General features: G+C 44.0%; 1 protein-coding gene across 1 annotated transcript in view; it reads right to left on the bottom strand.

The window, feature by feature from the left end:
* CRABP2 (cellular retinoic acid binding protein 2) overlaps positions 1-12,087 on the bottom strand; it is a 28,510-nt gene extending 16,423 nt beyond the window's left edge. The window contains exon 1 of the mRNA XM_040412146.1: positions 11,817-12,087. Coding sequence (XP_040268080.1) covers positions 11,817-11,886 — 70 coding nt within the window. The 5' untranslated portion in view covers positions 11,887-12,087. The remainder of the gene's footprint in view (positions 1-11,816) is intronic.
* Between the last annotated feature and the right edge of the window lie 3,955 nt (positions 12,088-16,042).

Genomic DNA, 16,042 nt, shown 5'->3' with positions numbered 1-16,042 from the left:
CATGGAGCAGACCCCACTGTTGGGTGCAGTCATGTGCAAAATTACAACCAACATGTGCAAAATTACATTCAACATGACCATGGAATAGACAATCCTAAAGCAGGATACCAATGAAATGCCTGCAAAATCCTAGGTAATATGGTAGCACATGAAAAATCTGGAACCCTTCAGTGAGGAGAGCGAGAAACCCTCACACGTATCGCTAGTGCATAGACTAGCTTCCTCAGAGGTCCATGTGAATCTGGATTACTGTTTCAAAATTCTTATAGTCATCATAATTACTCTATAATTGAATAAGGCTGTGGTCAAACCTGTGAAATAATAATGGGGAGGGAACCAGGGAAAGGCGCCAATAGGTGTTACCTAGATACTCCCCGGTGCATGGTCCAAACGCAGATGCGAGCGTCGGTGGAGACGCATTTGCTCCACCAACACGCCGGTCTCCACCGACGCTCGCATCTGCGTTTGGACCATGCACCGGGGAGTATCTAGGTAACACCTATTGGCGCCTTTCCCTGGTTCCCTCCCCATTATTATTTCCCAGGTTTGACCACAGCCTTATTCAATTATAGAGTAATTATAATGACTATAAGAATTTTGAAACAGTAATCCAGATTCACATGGACCTCTGAGGAAGCTAGTCTATGCACTAGCGATACGCATGAGGGTTTTTCGCTCTCCTCACTGAAGGGTTCCAGATTTTTCATGTGCTACCATATTACCTAGGATTTTGCAGGCATTTCATTGGTATCCTGCTTTAGAATTGTCTATTCCATGGTCATGTTGGTTGTAACAGTGGGGTCTGCTCCATGTATTAATGTTTTAATCAATATGCTTCAATAAATTATGTTTTACCTCTGGAGGTGCGGCTTAGCTATGGTATTTCTTTGCTTAGTTTAGTTCATGATTGTCTTTTGATACTAGGCCAGCACTCCCCTTTTAGATTCACATTCATAGGTGTGCCCCCTGTTGTTTAGTATTGTAATGCAGTCAGGGTTAACTATTAATTCGGGAATGTTAAAGAAAGAGAAGTTTCATGACAGTGACGCCAGTTGGGTCTATTTTAAACCGGGTAATTATTTTGAGATTTCGGATAACCATAATTCTGTAGACTCAAATGAAATCTTCTTCTACTGTATACATAGCTTAAGAATTATTTGGAAACTGGATATGTGCTTAATATATATTCACAGACTCGTTCCTAAAATTAATGATCACAATCACCATTAGAAATGGCTTCCATGCCTTGAACTTACTTCTTGGTGATGGATACAGCTCCTCCTCCCTCTACCTGCATCTTGCACAGCAATCTTTCTATACATCAAAGAGCATGCTCACTACACTCCGCCATAGAAGATACATATCTTGGCGTGTGACCAGGGCAGAATAACATGACTTGGTGTGGTTTGCATGCCCCAAACTAACATATTGGTGATGGATACAGCTCCTCCGTCCTGCTCCCTCTACCTGCCTTGCTGTGTGACTGGCACAAAACCATAGGACTAGAGTGCAGTTGGCATGCCCAAAACTTACATATTGGTGATGGATACTGTTGTGGAAAAATTATTGTTCGCCGGATGGTCGCCATCTATCCTATGTAGATGCGCAGATTCGTTCGTATTCGCGTTCGCATCTGCGCAGAGACTTTCGCACGATGGTCTGGTCGTCCCGACCTGTAGCTGATTTGTGCCCGGCCTGGTATTACTGCAGGATACCGGTGTCATGGCGCCGGCTGAGGAGGGAGGGATGGGGACCGTCGAGCGGGGTTTTTTTATCATCCACGAGGATAAGTGCGGCAATGGAAAGGGCGCGAATATGTGTGTGCACACGCGAACATAAGTTTGCGCGATCATTCACATCTTTGCCAGCCAATCACTTCATACCATAACCTGTCTCCTCATTGGTCATGATTGTAAGACCGCCTTCCAGCCAATCACTTCATACCATAACCTGTCTCCTCATTGGTCATGATTGTAAGACCGCCTTCCAGCCAATCACTTCATACCATAACCTGTCTCCTTATTGGTCATGATTGTAAGACCACCTCCCATCTTCTGGTATAAATAAACCATGCCTAGCCGCTAGGAGGCAGGCACATTATTGGAACCTACTTGAGAACGTCTCTGTGATGTTATTTTGGAGGAATTGCGCACACATCGACGCACGCTACACCAGGGATTTCCCGATTGCACTTCTGGCGGTCGTTTTCGGTTGTGAGAACGAGACAAAGGAGCACACGGCGACATCAATACATTTCAGCTCCTTCTTCGTCTACCTGCACAGAAAGCTGTGCACATATCACAGAGCATGCTCACTACACTCTCACATAGAACTCTACCATATTTTCTTTCTATATCATATGAAATGAAGTAATGAGAAGATATCTTGCTGTATAACAAGTGAGGGACAACATGACTAGGTTGTGCCTTGTATGGCCTGATGGTGATGGATACAGCTCCATCTTCTTCTGCCTGCCCAGCAATCTCTGTACATGTCACAGAGCATGCTCACTACACTCTCCCATGGAACTCGACCATATCTGCTTTCTCTGTGGTTACAATATCTTACTGTGTGACCAATGCAGAACATGACTAGAGGCTAAAGCCCAGACATATTATAATATTTAAAGATATTAGCACATGCTATTGAATAACGTCCATATCACAGAGGAACAATGGGAATGTACTATCATCCGTAATATGATCAAAGTTGGAAAATGTTCCCTGGTGTTAATGACAAAATGCTTCTCCACAGCTATGCCGGTCAGAGACGTGTAGATTTCCATATTAAATAGCTCTAGTGATATTTTATTCATCACATAAGGAAGGACAAGCTGGCAAGTTTCTGGGCCTTGAGGAACTTCAAGATCTGTGACCCAGATCCATAGTCAACATGTCCTAATAGCAGATAATCATAATGAGGTACAATTTTGAGCTTAAAAAAACAAAAGCGTAAATTAAAATATTCTGAAAGTATCTTCTAATTCGGTCAACTACAATTATGAAGAAAGGAAGAGTCCATGTGGGGCATCTAAAGCTGAACTGAATCAGACAATTGGGTCCATTTCTTGACCCCTTGAAAGGCCAATGAAGAAAGCAGAAGTGAGCCCCCAACCCTGACTAGAACTCTTTCTGCTGGGAACGATCACCACCTTCTCAACTCTACCAAATGACTAAAGGTGGCCAGACCCATAAGACCTGGTTCTGACAAACCCACCAATTTTGGTGGGATAGGCCAACTTTTTAATATGAACTAGATGTTTAACCAATGTTTTTTCAGCAGATGTTGGGAAAAAAAGGAATTTGGCATGTTGTATTTAACATGGTCAATCCTTTGTTCTCAAAGCGTTCAGCAGCAGTTCATTCACTCTCCCCATTGAGATCAGAAAGATGCTTTTCTCACCCGAGTGTCCATGCATATGTGGGGTCTGGAGGAATAGCTGTCGGCCGGACACTCCTATATGGCCACCTTAAGAGGGTTTTTCCTATTTCTAAGGAGATAGGGAAATGGGTGTCTCTCACCCTTTTGGTATCTTGATTAATAGCAAGTTCTTCTTTAATAGGTATCAAACTGATGCCATGCTGACTTTTTCCTTCTAAGAGCCCCAACTTGAGTCATCTCATCAGTTGGGTAAATAAATATCTATCAGAAGAGACACCCTTTTATTGTTTAAGTTAATAGATATGTGTACCTAAATTAACCCCCCACCAGGATCATCCAATCAACAGGTATAAAGGGGCAAAAATAAGAGATAATGGATGAGAAAAAGCTATGGATCCTTCTTGGCCAGTCAGACGCTCCTAATTTCCATTCGGCTGGTGAAAGTTTCGAAGCTTCTACCCATCAGATTAATGGAGTCCTGTCAGTTTAGTGCGGATGCTGCCACTAACACTAATTATCTTCTAGAAAACCAAAAATGTGAAGGCTCTGTCTAACTTTTCTGTGGATGTAGAAGACATATTGGTACCTTGAAGACATCTAAGCTATGTCTGTGCAAGGCTGAGTGTGGAGACATGCCAGGCTCGCATTCCCTCACCCTCAGGGGTATTGGACAATGTGTAAAACAGACAAACCAGAACCCAAGATCAGACGCGTCTCATAATCCTCAGAGACCGCGGTCCCCGCCAGCTCTCAAAATCCTATTAAAATAAAACTACAACGCGCTTTGATAGCCTTAATACTTCACTGGGCTTTTTAAGTCTCCTGAATATTTTTTTGGAGCCAAGTATTGGACGGTTTCCTCAAATAATTGTTTCAACGTCGCGGGTAGGAAGGGGTTGAGTCAAATTTTTAAAGGGGCAAAATAAATCATATGGCGCATCTCAGAAAGCATGTCTAAATGTCTGTGGGTGGGTGTGGTGCTCTCAGGACCTCAAAAATGAAGGTAGACATCAATATGTCCCTGTTTCCACTACACAATGAAGGCCGCCATTTTGGATTCAATAGGTTACTCACAATCTAATTACTAGGAGGCAATGAAACTAAAGGGAATCCTTTACTAGAACAGGGTGTCTTTAGATTAGGATCTCACTATTGAACACTTTTGAAGCTATAGATCATCCCTTGAAGTGCCGATCAGGACCTTAGAAATAGGCTCCGCCCCTCATTTTTTTTTTTTGTTAATTTATAACCGAACTCTTTGTGTTTGTATAGAGTTTGAGTCGCAATAAGCCATTTGGTGGGTGCTATTCCAGAGATCCTGATCCTCAGAGAAGAATTAAAAGATTTCTCTGAGATTAGGGAAGAGGATCTGTTTTTTCAAGAGACAGCACCCCTCTTGTCCATGGGCTGACTCTGGTACTGCAGCTTATCTCAATTCAAGTGAACGAGACTGAGCTATGAAACCAGAGTGAAGAGAGGCACTGCTTCTATTTCTAATCCTACAGAACCCCTTTAAGTGTCACTCCATTCCCAGTTCCAAGGAATAAATATAATCAGTGGTGGTCAGAGCGTGATCATCGACATTAAAAAGGGGTTGGGGAGAGGGGAGGGTTAAATGTCTCATAGACATAGGTACACACCATCCAATCGTCAGGAGGAAAAGCATCTTATCCATACAGGTCTGATCACAGGAGGAGGCTGCACGGCATGGATGGATCATGTGCAGAATTATTCAATCCCCCCCCCACAGATGTGGAGAGCCAATGTGTCATCTGGGGTGATAAATGTTGTGTTGTAATTATCCACTTAACTGTGTCTGCTGTCTGTATATAAGGAGGAGGTGAGATATCTCATGTCTGTCTATAAGGCGGGGGAGAAGTCTGCTGTCTGTATATAAGGAGGAGGTGAGATATCTCATGTCTGTCTATAAGGCGGGGGAGAAGTCTGCTGTCTGTATATAAGGAGGAGGTGAGATATCTTATGTCTGTCAATAAGAAGGGAGAGAAGTCTGCTGTCTGTATATAAGGAAGGGGATAAGTCTGCTGCCTGTGTATAAGGAAGGGGATAAGTCTGCTGTCTGTATATAAGGAAGGGGATAAGTCTGCTGTCTGTATATAAGGAAGGGGATAAGTCTGCTGTCTGTATATAAGGTTAGGGAGAAGCCTACTGTCTTTGTATAAGGAGGGGGAGAAGTCTGCTGCCTGTATATAAGGAGGGGAAGGAGTCTTCTGTCTGTATATAAGGACGGGGAGCAGTCTGCTGCCTGTATATAAGGAGGGGAGAAGTCTGCTGTCTGTATATAAGGAAGGGGAGAAGTCCGCTGTCTGTATATAAGGAAGGGGAGAAGTCTGCTGTCTGTATATAAGGAAGGGGAGAAGTCTGCTGCCTGTATATAAGGAGGGGGAGAGGTCTGCTGTCTGTATATAAGGAGGGGGAGAGGTCTGCTGTCTGTATATAAGGAGGGGGAGAAGTCTGCTGTCTGTATATAAGGAGGGGGAGAGGTCTGCTGTCTGTATATAAGGAGGGGGAGAGGTCTGCTGTCTGTATATAAGGAGGGGGATGGGTCTGCTGTCTGTATATAAGGAAGGGGAGAAGTCTGCTGTCTGTATATAAGGAGGGGAGAAGTCTGCTGTCTGTATATAAGGAAGGGGAGAAGTCTGCTGTCTATATGAGGAGGAGGAGAGGTCTGCTGTCTGTATATAAGGAGAAGGAGAGGTCTGCTGTCTGTATATAAGGAGGGGGAGAAGTCTGCTGTCTGTATATAAGAAGGGGATAAGTCTGCTGCCTGTATATAAGGAGGGGGAGAAGCCTGCTGTCTGTATATAAGGAAGGGGAGAATTCTGCTGTCTGTATATAAGGAAGGGGAGAAGTCTGCTGTCTGTATATAAGGAAGGGGAGAAGTCTGCTGTCTGTATATAAGGAAGGGGACATGTCTGCTGACTGTATATAAGGAAGGGGAGAAGCCTGCTGCCTGTATATAAGGAAGGGGAGAATTCTGCTGTCTGTATATAAGGAAGGGGAGAAGTCTGCTGTCTGTATATAAGGAAGGAGAGAAGTCTACTCTCTGTATATAAGAAAGGGGATAAGCCTGGTCTCTGTATATAAGAAAGGGGAGAAGTCTGCTGTCTGTATATCAGAAGGGGAGAAGTCTGCTGTCTGTATATAAGGAAGGGGAGAGGTCTGCTGTCTGTATATAAGGAGGGGGAGAGGTCTGCTGTCTGTATATAAGGAAGGGGAGAAGTCCACTGCCTGTATATAAGGAAGGGGGGAAGTCTGCTGTCTGTATATAAAGAAGGGGAGAAGTCTGCTGTCTGTATATAAGGAGGGGGAGGGGTCGGGGTCTGCTGTCTGTATATAAGGAAGGGGAGAAGTCTGCTGTCTGTATATAAGGAGGGGAGAAGTCTGCTGTCTGTATATAAGGAGGGGAGAGGTCTGCTGTCTGTATATAAGGAGGGGAGAAGTCTGCTGTCTGTATATAAGGAGGGGAGAGGTCTGCTGTCTGTATATAAGGAGGAGGAGAGGTCTGCTGTCTGTATATAAGGAGGGGGAGAAGTCTGCTGTATGTATATAAGGAGGGGGAGAAGTCTGCTGTCTATATATAAGGAGGGGGAGAAGTCTGCTGTCTGTATATAAGGAGGGGGAGAAGTCTACTGTCTATATGAGGAGGAGGGGAGGTCTGCTGTCTGTATATAAGGAAGGGGAGAGGTCTGCTATCTGTATATAAGGAGGGGGAGAGGTCTGCTGTCTGTATATAAGGAGGGGGAGAAGTCTGCTGTCTGTATATAAGGAGGGGGAGAAGTCTGCTGTCTGTATATAAGGAGGGGAGAGGTCTGCTGTCTGTATATAAGGAGGGGGAGAGGTCTGCTGTCTGTATATAAGGAAGGGGAGAGGTCTGCTGTCTGTATATAAGGAGGGGAGAGGTCTGCTGTCTGTATATAAGAAGGGGGAGAGGTCTGCTGTCTGTATATAAGGAGGGGGAGAAGTCTGCTGTATGTATATAAGGAGGGGGAGAGGTCTGCTGTCTGTATATAAGGAGGGGGAGAGGTCTGCTTTCTGTATATAAGGAAGGGGATAAGTCTGCTGCCTGTGTATAAGGAAGGGGATAAGTCTGCTGTCTGTATATAAGGAAGGGGATAAGTCTGCTGTCTGTATATAAGGAAGGGGATAAGTCTGCTGTCTGTATATAAGGTTAGGGAGAAGCCTACTGTCTTTGTATAAGGAGGGGGAGAAGTCTGCTGCCTGTATATAAGGAGGGGAAGGAGTCTTCTGTCTGTATATAAGGACGGGGAGCAGTCTGCTGCCTGTATATAAGGAGGGGAGAAGTCTGCTGTCTGTATATAAGGAAGGGGAGAAGTCCGCTGTCTGTATATAAGGAAGGGGAGAAGTCTGCTGTCTGTATATAAGGAAGGGGAGAAGTCTGCTGCCTGTATATAAGGAGGGGGAGAGGTCTGCTGTCTGTATATAAGGAGGGGGAGAGGTCTGCTGTCTGTATATAAGGAGGGGGAGAGGTCTGCTGTCTGTATATAAGGAGGGGGAGAAGTCTGCTGTCTGTATATAAGGAGGGGGAGAAGTCTGCTGTCTGTATATAAGGAGGGGGAGAGGTCTGCTGTCTGTATATAAGGAGGGGGATGGGTCTGCTGTCTGTATATAAGGAAGGGGAGAAGTCTGCTGTCTGTATATAAGGAGGGGAGAAGTCTGCTGTCTGTATATAAGGAAGGGGAGAAGTCTGCTGTCTATATGAGGAGGAGGAGAGGTCTGCTGTCTGTATATAAGGAGAAGGAGAGGTCTGCTGTCTGTATATAAGGAGGGGGAGAAGTCTGCTGTCTGTATATAAGAAGGGGATAAGTCTGCTGCCTGTATATAAGGAGGGGGAGAAGCCTGCTGTCTGTATATAAGGAAGGGGAGAATTCTGCTGTCTGTATATAAGGAAGGGGAGAAGTCTGCTGTCTGTATATAAGGAAGGGGAGAAGTCTGCTGTCTGTATATAAGGAAGGGGATATGTCTGCTGACTGTATATAAGGAAGGGGAGAAGCCTGCTGCCTGTATATAAGGAAGGGGAGAATTCTGCTGTCTGTATATAAGGAAGGGGAGAAGTCTGCTGTCTGTATATAAGGAAGGAGAGAAGTCTACTCTCTGTATATAAGAAAGGGGATAAGCCTGGTCTCTGTATATAAGGAAGGGGAGAAGTCTGCTGTCTGTATATCAGAAGGGGAGAAGTCTGCTGTCTGTATATAAGGAAGGGGAGAGGTCTGCTGTCTGTATATAAGGAGGGGGAGAGGTCTGCTGTCTGTATATAAGGAAGGGGAGAAGTCCACTGCCTGTATATAAGGAAGGGGGGAAGTCTGCTGTCTGTATATAAAGAAGGGGAGAAGTCTGCTGTCTGTATATAAGGAGGGGGAGGGGTCTGCTGTCTGTATATAAGGAAGGGGAGAAGTCTGCTGTCTGTATATAAGGAGGGGAGAAGTCTGCTGTCTGTATATAAGGAGGGGAGAGGTCTGCTGTCTGTATATAAGGAGGAGGAGAGGTCTGCTGTCTGTATATAAGGAGGGGGAGAAGTCTGCTGTATGTATATAAGGAGGGGGAGAAGTCTGCTGTCTATATATAAGGAGGGGGAGAAGTCTGCTGTCTGTATATAAGGAGGGGGAGAAGTCTGCTGTCTATATGAGGAGGAGGAGAGGTCTGCTGTCTGTATATAAGGAAGGGGAGAGGTCTGCTATCTGTATATAAGGAGGGGGAGAGGTCTGCTGTCTGTATATAAGGAGGGGGAGAAGTCTGCTGTCTGTATATAAGGAGGGGGAGAAGTCTGCTGTCTGTATATAAGGAGGGGAGAGGTCTGCTGTCTGTATATAAGGAGGGGGAGAGGTCTACTGTCTGTATATAAGGAAGGGGAGAGGTCTGCTGTCTGTATATAAGGAGGGGAGAGGTCTGCTGTCTGTATATAAGGAGGGGGAGAGGTCTGCTGTCTGTATATAAGGAGGGGGAGAAGTCTGCTGTATGTATATAAGGAGGGGGAGAGGTCTGCTGTCTGTATATAAGGAGGGGGAGAGGTCTGCTTTCTGTATATAAGGAAGGGGAGAAGTCTGCTGTCTGTATATAAGGAAGGGGAGAAGTCTGCTGTCTGTATATAAGGAAGGGGAGAAGTCTGCTGTCTGTATATAAGGAAGGGGAGAAGTCTGCTGTCTGTATATAAGGAGAGGGAGAGGTCTGCTGTCTGTATATAAGGAAGGGGAGAAGTCTGCTGTCTGTATATAAGGAAGGGGAGAAGTCTGCTGTCTGTATATAAGGAAGGGGAGAAGTCTGCTGTCTGTATATAAGGAAGGGGAGAAGTCTGCTGTCTGTATATAAGGAGGGGGAGAAGTCTTCTGTATGTATATAAGAAAGGGGATAAGCCTGGTCTCTGTATATAAGGAGGGGTCGGAAGCTTAATATTTGTGTATGAGGAGGGGTAAGAAGATTCATATCTGTATGTAAGGAAGCAGTAAGAGGATTTATATCTGTATATAAGAAAGAGGGAAGAAGTTTTCTATGTATGTAGGATATCTCTGTATTAGAATCATCCAGGATGTAAGACTATACGCGTGCCACAAGACACAGCTCTGTCTCCTTCCATGTAGACTGCTGTATCTTTGTATTAGAGCAATGTCTGATATCTGTAGCCGAGGAAAGCAGACAAAATATTCACATCCAATATCTGTGTATTAGGACGATATGAGATATGGGATAACCTATCTCTATGTATAAGCACAAGATACAACATTTTTATTTCCATCGACTGTGTATTAGGACCAGACATGACATATTAATACCCAATATCTCCCCAATATCTAAAAAAATGACAAAATATGAGATATGAATCCCTGTTACCTGTGTATTAGGAGAACATATGAGATATTACTGCCTGTTATCTGTCTATAAGAACAAGATATGAGATATTACTGCCTGTTATCTGTGTATTAGGACAAGATATGAATTAATACTACCCGTTATCTGTGTATTAGGACAGGATATAAGATACTATGTGTTATCCTTGTATTAGAAGATATGGGATATGAATACCTGTTATCTGTGTATTTGCACAAGAAATAAAATATTAATCACTGTTAACTGTGTATAAAGAAAAAAAAAGAGATATTATTCCCTGTTATCTTTGTATTAGGACAAGATTTGAGACATTACTACCTGATATGTGTGTGTAAGGACAAGATATTAAATATCTCTCCCCTTTGTCTGTGTAAAAGGACAAAATTAGATATTACTCCCTGTTATCTATGTATTATTACAAGATATAAGATATTACTACCTGTTATCTGTCTATAAGGACGAAATGAGATATTACTCCCTGTTATCTATGTATTATTACAAGATATAAGATATTACTACCTGTTATCTGTCTATAAGGACGAAATGAGATATTACTCCCTGTTATCTATGTATTATTACAAGATATAAGATATTACTACCTGTTATCTGTGTATAAGGACAAAATGAGATATTACTCCCTGTTATCTATGTATTAGGACAAGATATGAAATATTACTCCCTGTTATCTGTGCATTAGGAAAAGATATGAAATATTACTCCCTGTTATCTGTGTATTATTACAAGATATAAGATATTACTACCTGTTATCTGTGTATAAGGACAAAATGAGATATTACTCTCTGTTATCTATGTATAAGGACAACATATGAGATATGAATCCCTCTTATCTGTGTATTAGGACAAGATATGAGATATTACTCCCTGGTATCTGTGTATTAGGACAAGATATGAAATATTTATCTCTAATATACTAATATTGATCCCTGAGATGTGTCAAAACAATTCAATCAAATTTAATCTGAACCCCTGATACCTGTGTATTAGGATGATCTCTGAACCCCTGATACCTGTGTATTAGGATGATCTCTGAACCCCTGATACCTGTGTATTAGGATGATCTCTGAACCCCTGATACCTGTGTATTAGGATGATCTCTGAACCCCCGATACCTGTGTATTAGGATGATCTCTGAACCCCTGATACCTGTGTATTAGGATGATCTCTGAACCCCTGATACCTGTGTATTAGGATAATCTCTGAACCCCTGATACCTGTGTATTAGGATGATCTCTGAACCCCTGATATCTGTGTATTAGGATGATCTCTGAACCCCTGATACCTGTGTATTAGGATGATCTCTGAACCCCTGATACCTGTGTATTAGGATGATCTCTGAGCCCCTAATACCCGTGTATTAGGATGATCTCTGAGCCCCTAATACCTGTGTATTAGGATGATCTCTGAACCCCTGATACCTGTGTATTAGGACGACACAACAATCCTAACCTGATCCCCCCCACAGTGGATCCCCATGATGGTGGTGCAGTCCTCGAACACAGGTGTATATATATATATCTTGCACTGACTGCCGTCGCCCATTCATTCTCACTCACCCAAAGCTTTCAGCATCTCCTCGAAATTCTCGGAATGTTTCATTTTCCAGTTTCCTGAGAAGTTGGGCATCTTGGAGGGGAGTCGATACGGACCACAAAACAAAAAAAGAAGGATATATTAAATTCCAGCAGCGCTCCCCGTCCTCCTGTGCAGATGGAGTGAATTTTGTGCAGCAGCGGTATGTTCAGCCCGGTGCAGAGGGACAGCCTGGGGGACAGTCTGGGTGGATGCAGCGACGTGCAGGTTAGAGGACTGCACCCTACAGCGTCCTCTCAGACTATATATACCGCCCCCCTCCCTCTCACATGTGTGATGCTGAGCACTCAGCCCCCTGCTGCCACCTCTCCCTCCTTCTCCTCTACTTTACCGGGGAGGGGCGTTCAAAAAAGCCAAAGAATGGAAAATTCTGACAATCCCACCTGTGGCATTATCTTACCGACCCGCTGTCAGTACATGGTGCCATGGCACCACATTGAATTGTACCTACACCCTCCCCTGGATATCTTCAAGGTCTACCAAGAACCCAAGCCATGATGCCTCTCCTATAAGCTGGATGACAACCAAAATGACGGCCACTGACACGTGCATATAATGGGTTACTCTGCCCAGAGAGACATTTCTTACCGGCACTCTGGGAGTCCACGAAAGCTGGGTGGGACCTTCTGGACGCTGTAATGGTGTCCCTATTATAGGGCACCCTGCCAGCATACATTAAGCCTCTACAGTGTCCGTTGAGCTTTAAGGTCCATCAACGTTGAGAGTTGTAGTGGACCTGGCTGTTGGATCTCCCTCTGTGAAGATGGGGCGACCCCAGTCATGGACCCCTCAAGCACACCCAAAAGCAACGCTTGACTTTAACATGGCACCAAATCCACATGGCTCCTGACTCTCAGGTGTGGTAGCACAGACCACCATCGATGCCATGAATGAGCAGGTCCCAATTCAGGATGTGTGACCCCCCTGTCCTATCAGGTCCCCATACACTATATAGGTGCCTTGGGATTAACCTAAGTGAACAATCTATGATGCACTGGTTAAAAGAGTATTTCCTCCTTGAGGGTCACAACTTTGGGGTTCAAGTAGAACTGATCTCCATTGATGCCATAAATGAGAAGGTCCTGGTTCAGTATGTGTGGAACCTGCCTCCTCAGGTCCCTGTACACTATATAGGTGCAATAGGATAAATCTTGTGTAGACCAGTGTACAATTAATGACCCACTGGTTAAAAGAATATTTCCTCCTTGAAGGTCATAACTTTGGGGTTCCAGTAGCATTGACCTCCATTAATGTCATGAATGAGCAGGTCCCGAGGTCTCGGTTTGGCATGTGTGACCCCTGCCCCCTTAGGTCCCCATACACTATATAGGTGCCATGGTGTTAACCATTTGTAGACCAGTAAACGATCCATGACGCACTGGTTAGAAGAATATTTCCTCCTTGAAATTTCAGGTTCCAGTGGCATTGATCGCCATGAATAAGCAGTCCTGGTTCGGCACTCGTGGCCCCTGTGGCCCATGGCTCTCAACGGTATTAATGGAAAGGTGGCTTGAAAAGCAACTCTGTATGGGATTGTTCTTCAGTTAGTACTTAAGCAGACTTCGACTTTTGTCTCTTGAGGGGATGTGGGGTTTTCAAAATGTAAATCCAGGCTTAAGCCTCCGTAAACTGGAGACTATTCAGATGCAACCTAAAAAATAGCAGAGAGGCCTTATTGACATGGAAATACAGTCATTACATATGCTAATCCACCTAAACGTTTACCATTTGAGTAGTGTATTACCTTGTCCTGGCCAGCAGGCGGCTTCCGAGATGTCTAAACAATAGGAATGATAGCAGTAATGGGCTAATGACAAGGGCCTGAGGCCTTCTGAGCACAGGAAGTGCTTTTACTCATAGCAGGATTATTTATTAACTACCTAAGGCCTGTGCCATTGTTTGGGGGTTTGTTTTGTTTGGGATCCCTATCCCTTGGTGGTCCTTCAGTTCAAGACTCAAAAAAGAGGGTCCATAGAACATGCTAGCAGTTTTTAGATTTTCCTTGGATTATAGGGGCGACTACTGTGATTGTCCAGTAGAGTCACATGGGTTAAAGTGAGACTCCCACCAATGTGGTAGGTTTCTGTATTTTGGAGGGACCAGCTGAGCATCTAATGTGTATGGGGATGTCCAAATGCTTTCCCCGTTGGCAGATGTTGAGGAAAAGAAGCGTTGGACATGTTGGATGTTCTCAAAAAAGATAAGCCCCTCCCAGAGGTGTCAGGCAGCTGCTTATTCCCCTCTAACCGTTCAGCCAAGCATGTGCATGAAGGAATCGGAAGGAATAATCGATGGTCCAACAAGGTTTTGACCAATGACTATTTCAGCTATGTGGTCACCTATTGATGCCTTTGTAGAGGTGAATAAGTGTGCCACCTGACACCTAGAACACGATGGTCAATAATGTTCTCATCCAGTTTCCCACCAGTCATAGTGATGTAGGTTTAGATTGATAGTATGGTTATAATATTGATTATAGCAAATCAAGCTGGATTATGTGTGCCGAACGCCCCTGGACCTCCACCACCCCATAAGATGTGACATAGAAGATTTTTCCTACAAGTGACTTCTTCAGCACCTACACACACCACACTGGTTATTTGGGCTTACCTGGACGTCTGTGCTAATGTTGGCAAGTTACCTATCTAAGAAAGTCTCCCTAATCTTTCTTCCAAACAAGGAGACATGACCCCACATTGCAAAATTCGTTTTGCACAGAGAGCTCCATAGATCTCGATCGATCCCTGATAATAATCATCTTCCTTGGAGGTATAGCTACAGATATTCTTCTAAGATGTTGGTAATCAACTCCTCAAGGGCGTAGCTATAGGGGGTGTTCTTCTAAGTTGATGTCACTCCTCAGAGGCGTAGCTATAGTGAGGTGTTCTTCTAAGCTGATGTTATTTAGGGGGGGGTTCTAAGTGGATGTTGATCCTCTTCTTTGGGGGTGTAGTTGATGTAAATCATCTGCATTGGAGTGTAGCTATAGAGCTGTTCTTCTAAGTTGATGTAATCATGGTTCTCAGGGGCGTAGCTGTAGGGGGTGTATAAGTATCAGCCGCACCAAGGGACTGTTGACTGCTATATAAGAAGTAGCTAGTATTATAAATGGCACACGCTAAGTGGGGACCTGTTACCGATTTTTACATTGGGACCCTGACACCACTGATCTTCCTGTTGTCTACCAATGATCATCTTAACTTTGAGAAGATCTCAATCACGTTTGGAGGTCACAATGCTTTGACAATCGTTTATCCCAAACCTCTACTACTCGCAGCCTGCACTTCAAACATGAACCATTGATGATGGAGCTCAGTGGGTATGAGGTTGCCTTGTTTCTGCTCTCCATGGAAGGGTTAACATGAAGTGGCTCTCCAGTGTAGAGGTGGTGGGAAATTTGAGATGCCCAACCAAATATGTTATTGCCACTGAACCTTGAGGATGCAAAGTAAATACAGACAGCACTGGAAGTTTACTGTTCATTATGTCAGGGTGGAAACCTGCCCAAACAAGTCCTGGAGCAGAGGAACATGTGTGCTGTGCTGTCACACCGAGTGAGGACTTCCCGATAGGCCCAATAACCTGTCAAATTTAATCCCTTCCATTCTCGTGTATTAATTAAAAAGCACTGAAATATTTATACAATGTAATAGCGGGATTATAGCATTGTGGGGAAAAGTACAATTGTCCTGGGGGCTCCACCACACACAGTCATGTGTTACTTGGCACTGTTATCTGTTCTCCATATGGCAGTATGATGTGGGTCTTGATGTGGCAGCATTGTGTGGGGTTATGCATTGCAGAATTATTATGGTACTATATAGCACTGTTATGTGTATACTTGTACATGTTCACTATATGGTATGAGGATACTGTTATTTGGCACTGTATAGCAGCATTATTTGGGTACTATGCTTAGTACACTGTTATCTGTTTAGCAATATTATGTGGACATCATATGGCAATATTAAAGGGATTATCCTGGAAAAAGATAATGAGGACTATTATCAGGATAGGTTATCATTATCACATCAGTGGGGGTCCAAGTTCCGGCATCCCTACTGATCAGCTGTTGCAGGGAGCAGCTGAGCTCTGGTGAACAATGTGGGGTCACGTCTACTCCCGCCATACAGTAACCATGCTTGATATTAAAGCTCGGCGCTTGAATGGGGCTGAGCTTCAACCAGGC

The sequence above is a fragment of the Bufo bufo genome, chromosome 11 (genome assembly GCF_905171765.1).
Source record: "Bufo bufo chromosome 11, aBufBuf1.1, whole genome shotgun sequence".
In the NCBI taxonomy this organism is placed as follows: Eukaryota; Metazoa; Chordata; class Amphibia; order Anura; family Bufonidae; genus Bufo; species Bufo bufo.
Note: the sequence above shows the minus strand (reverse complement) of the source record. Positions and strands in the feature narration are given on the sequence as shown.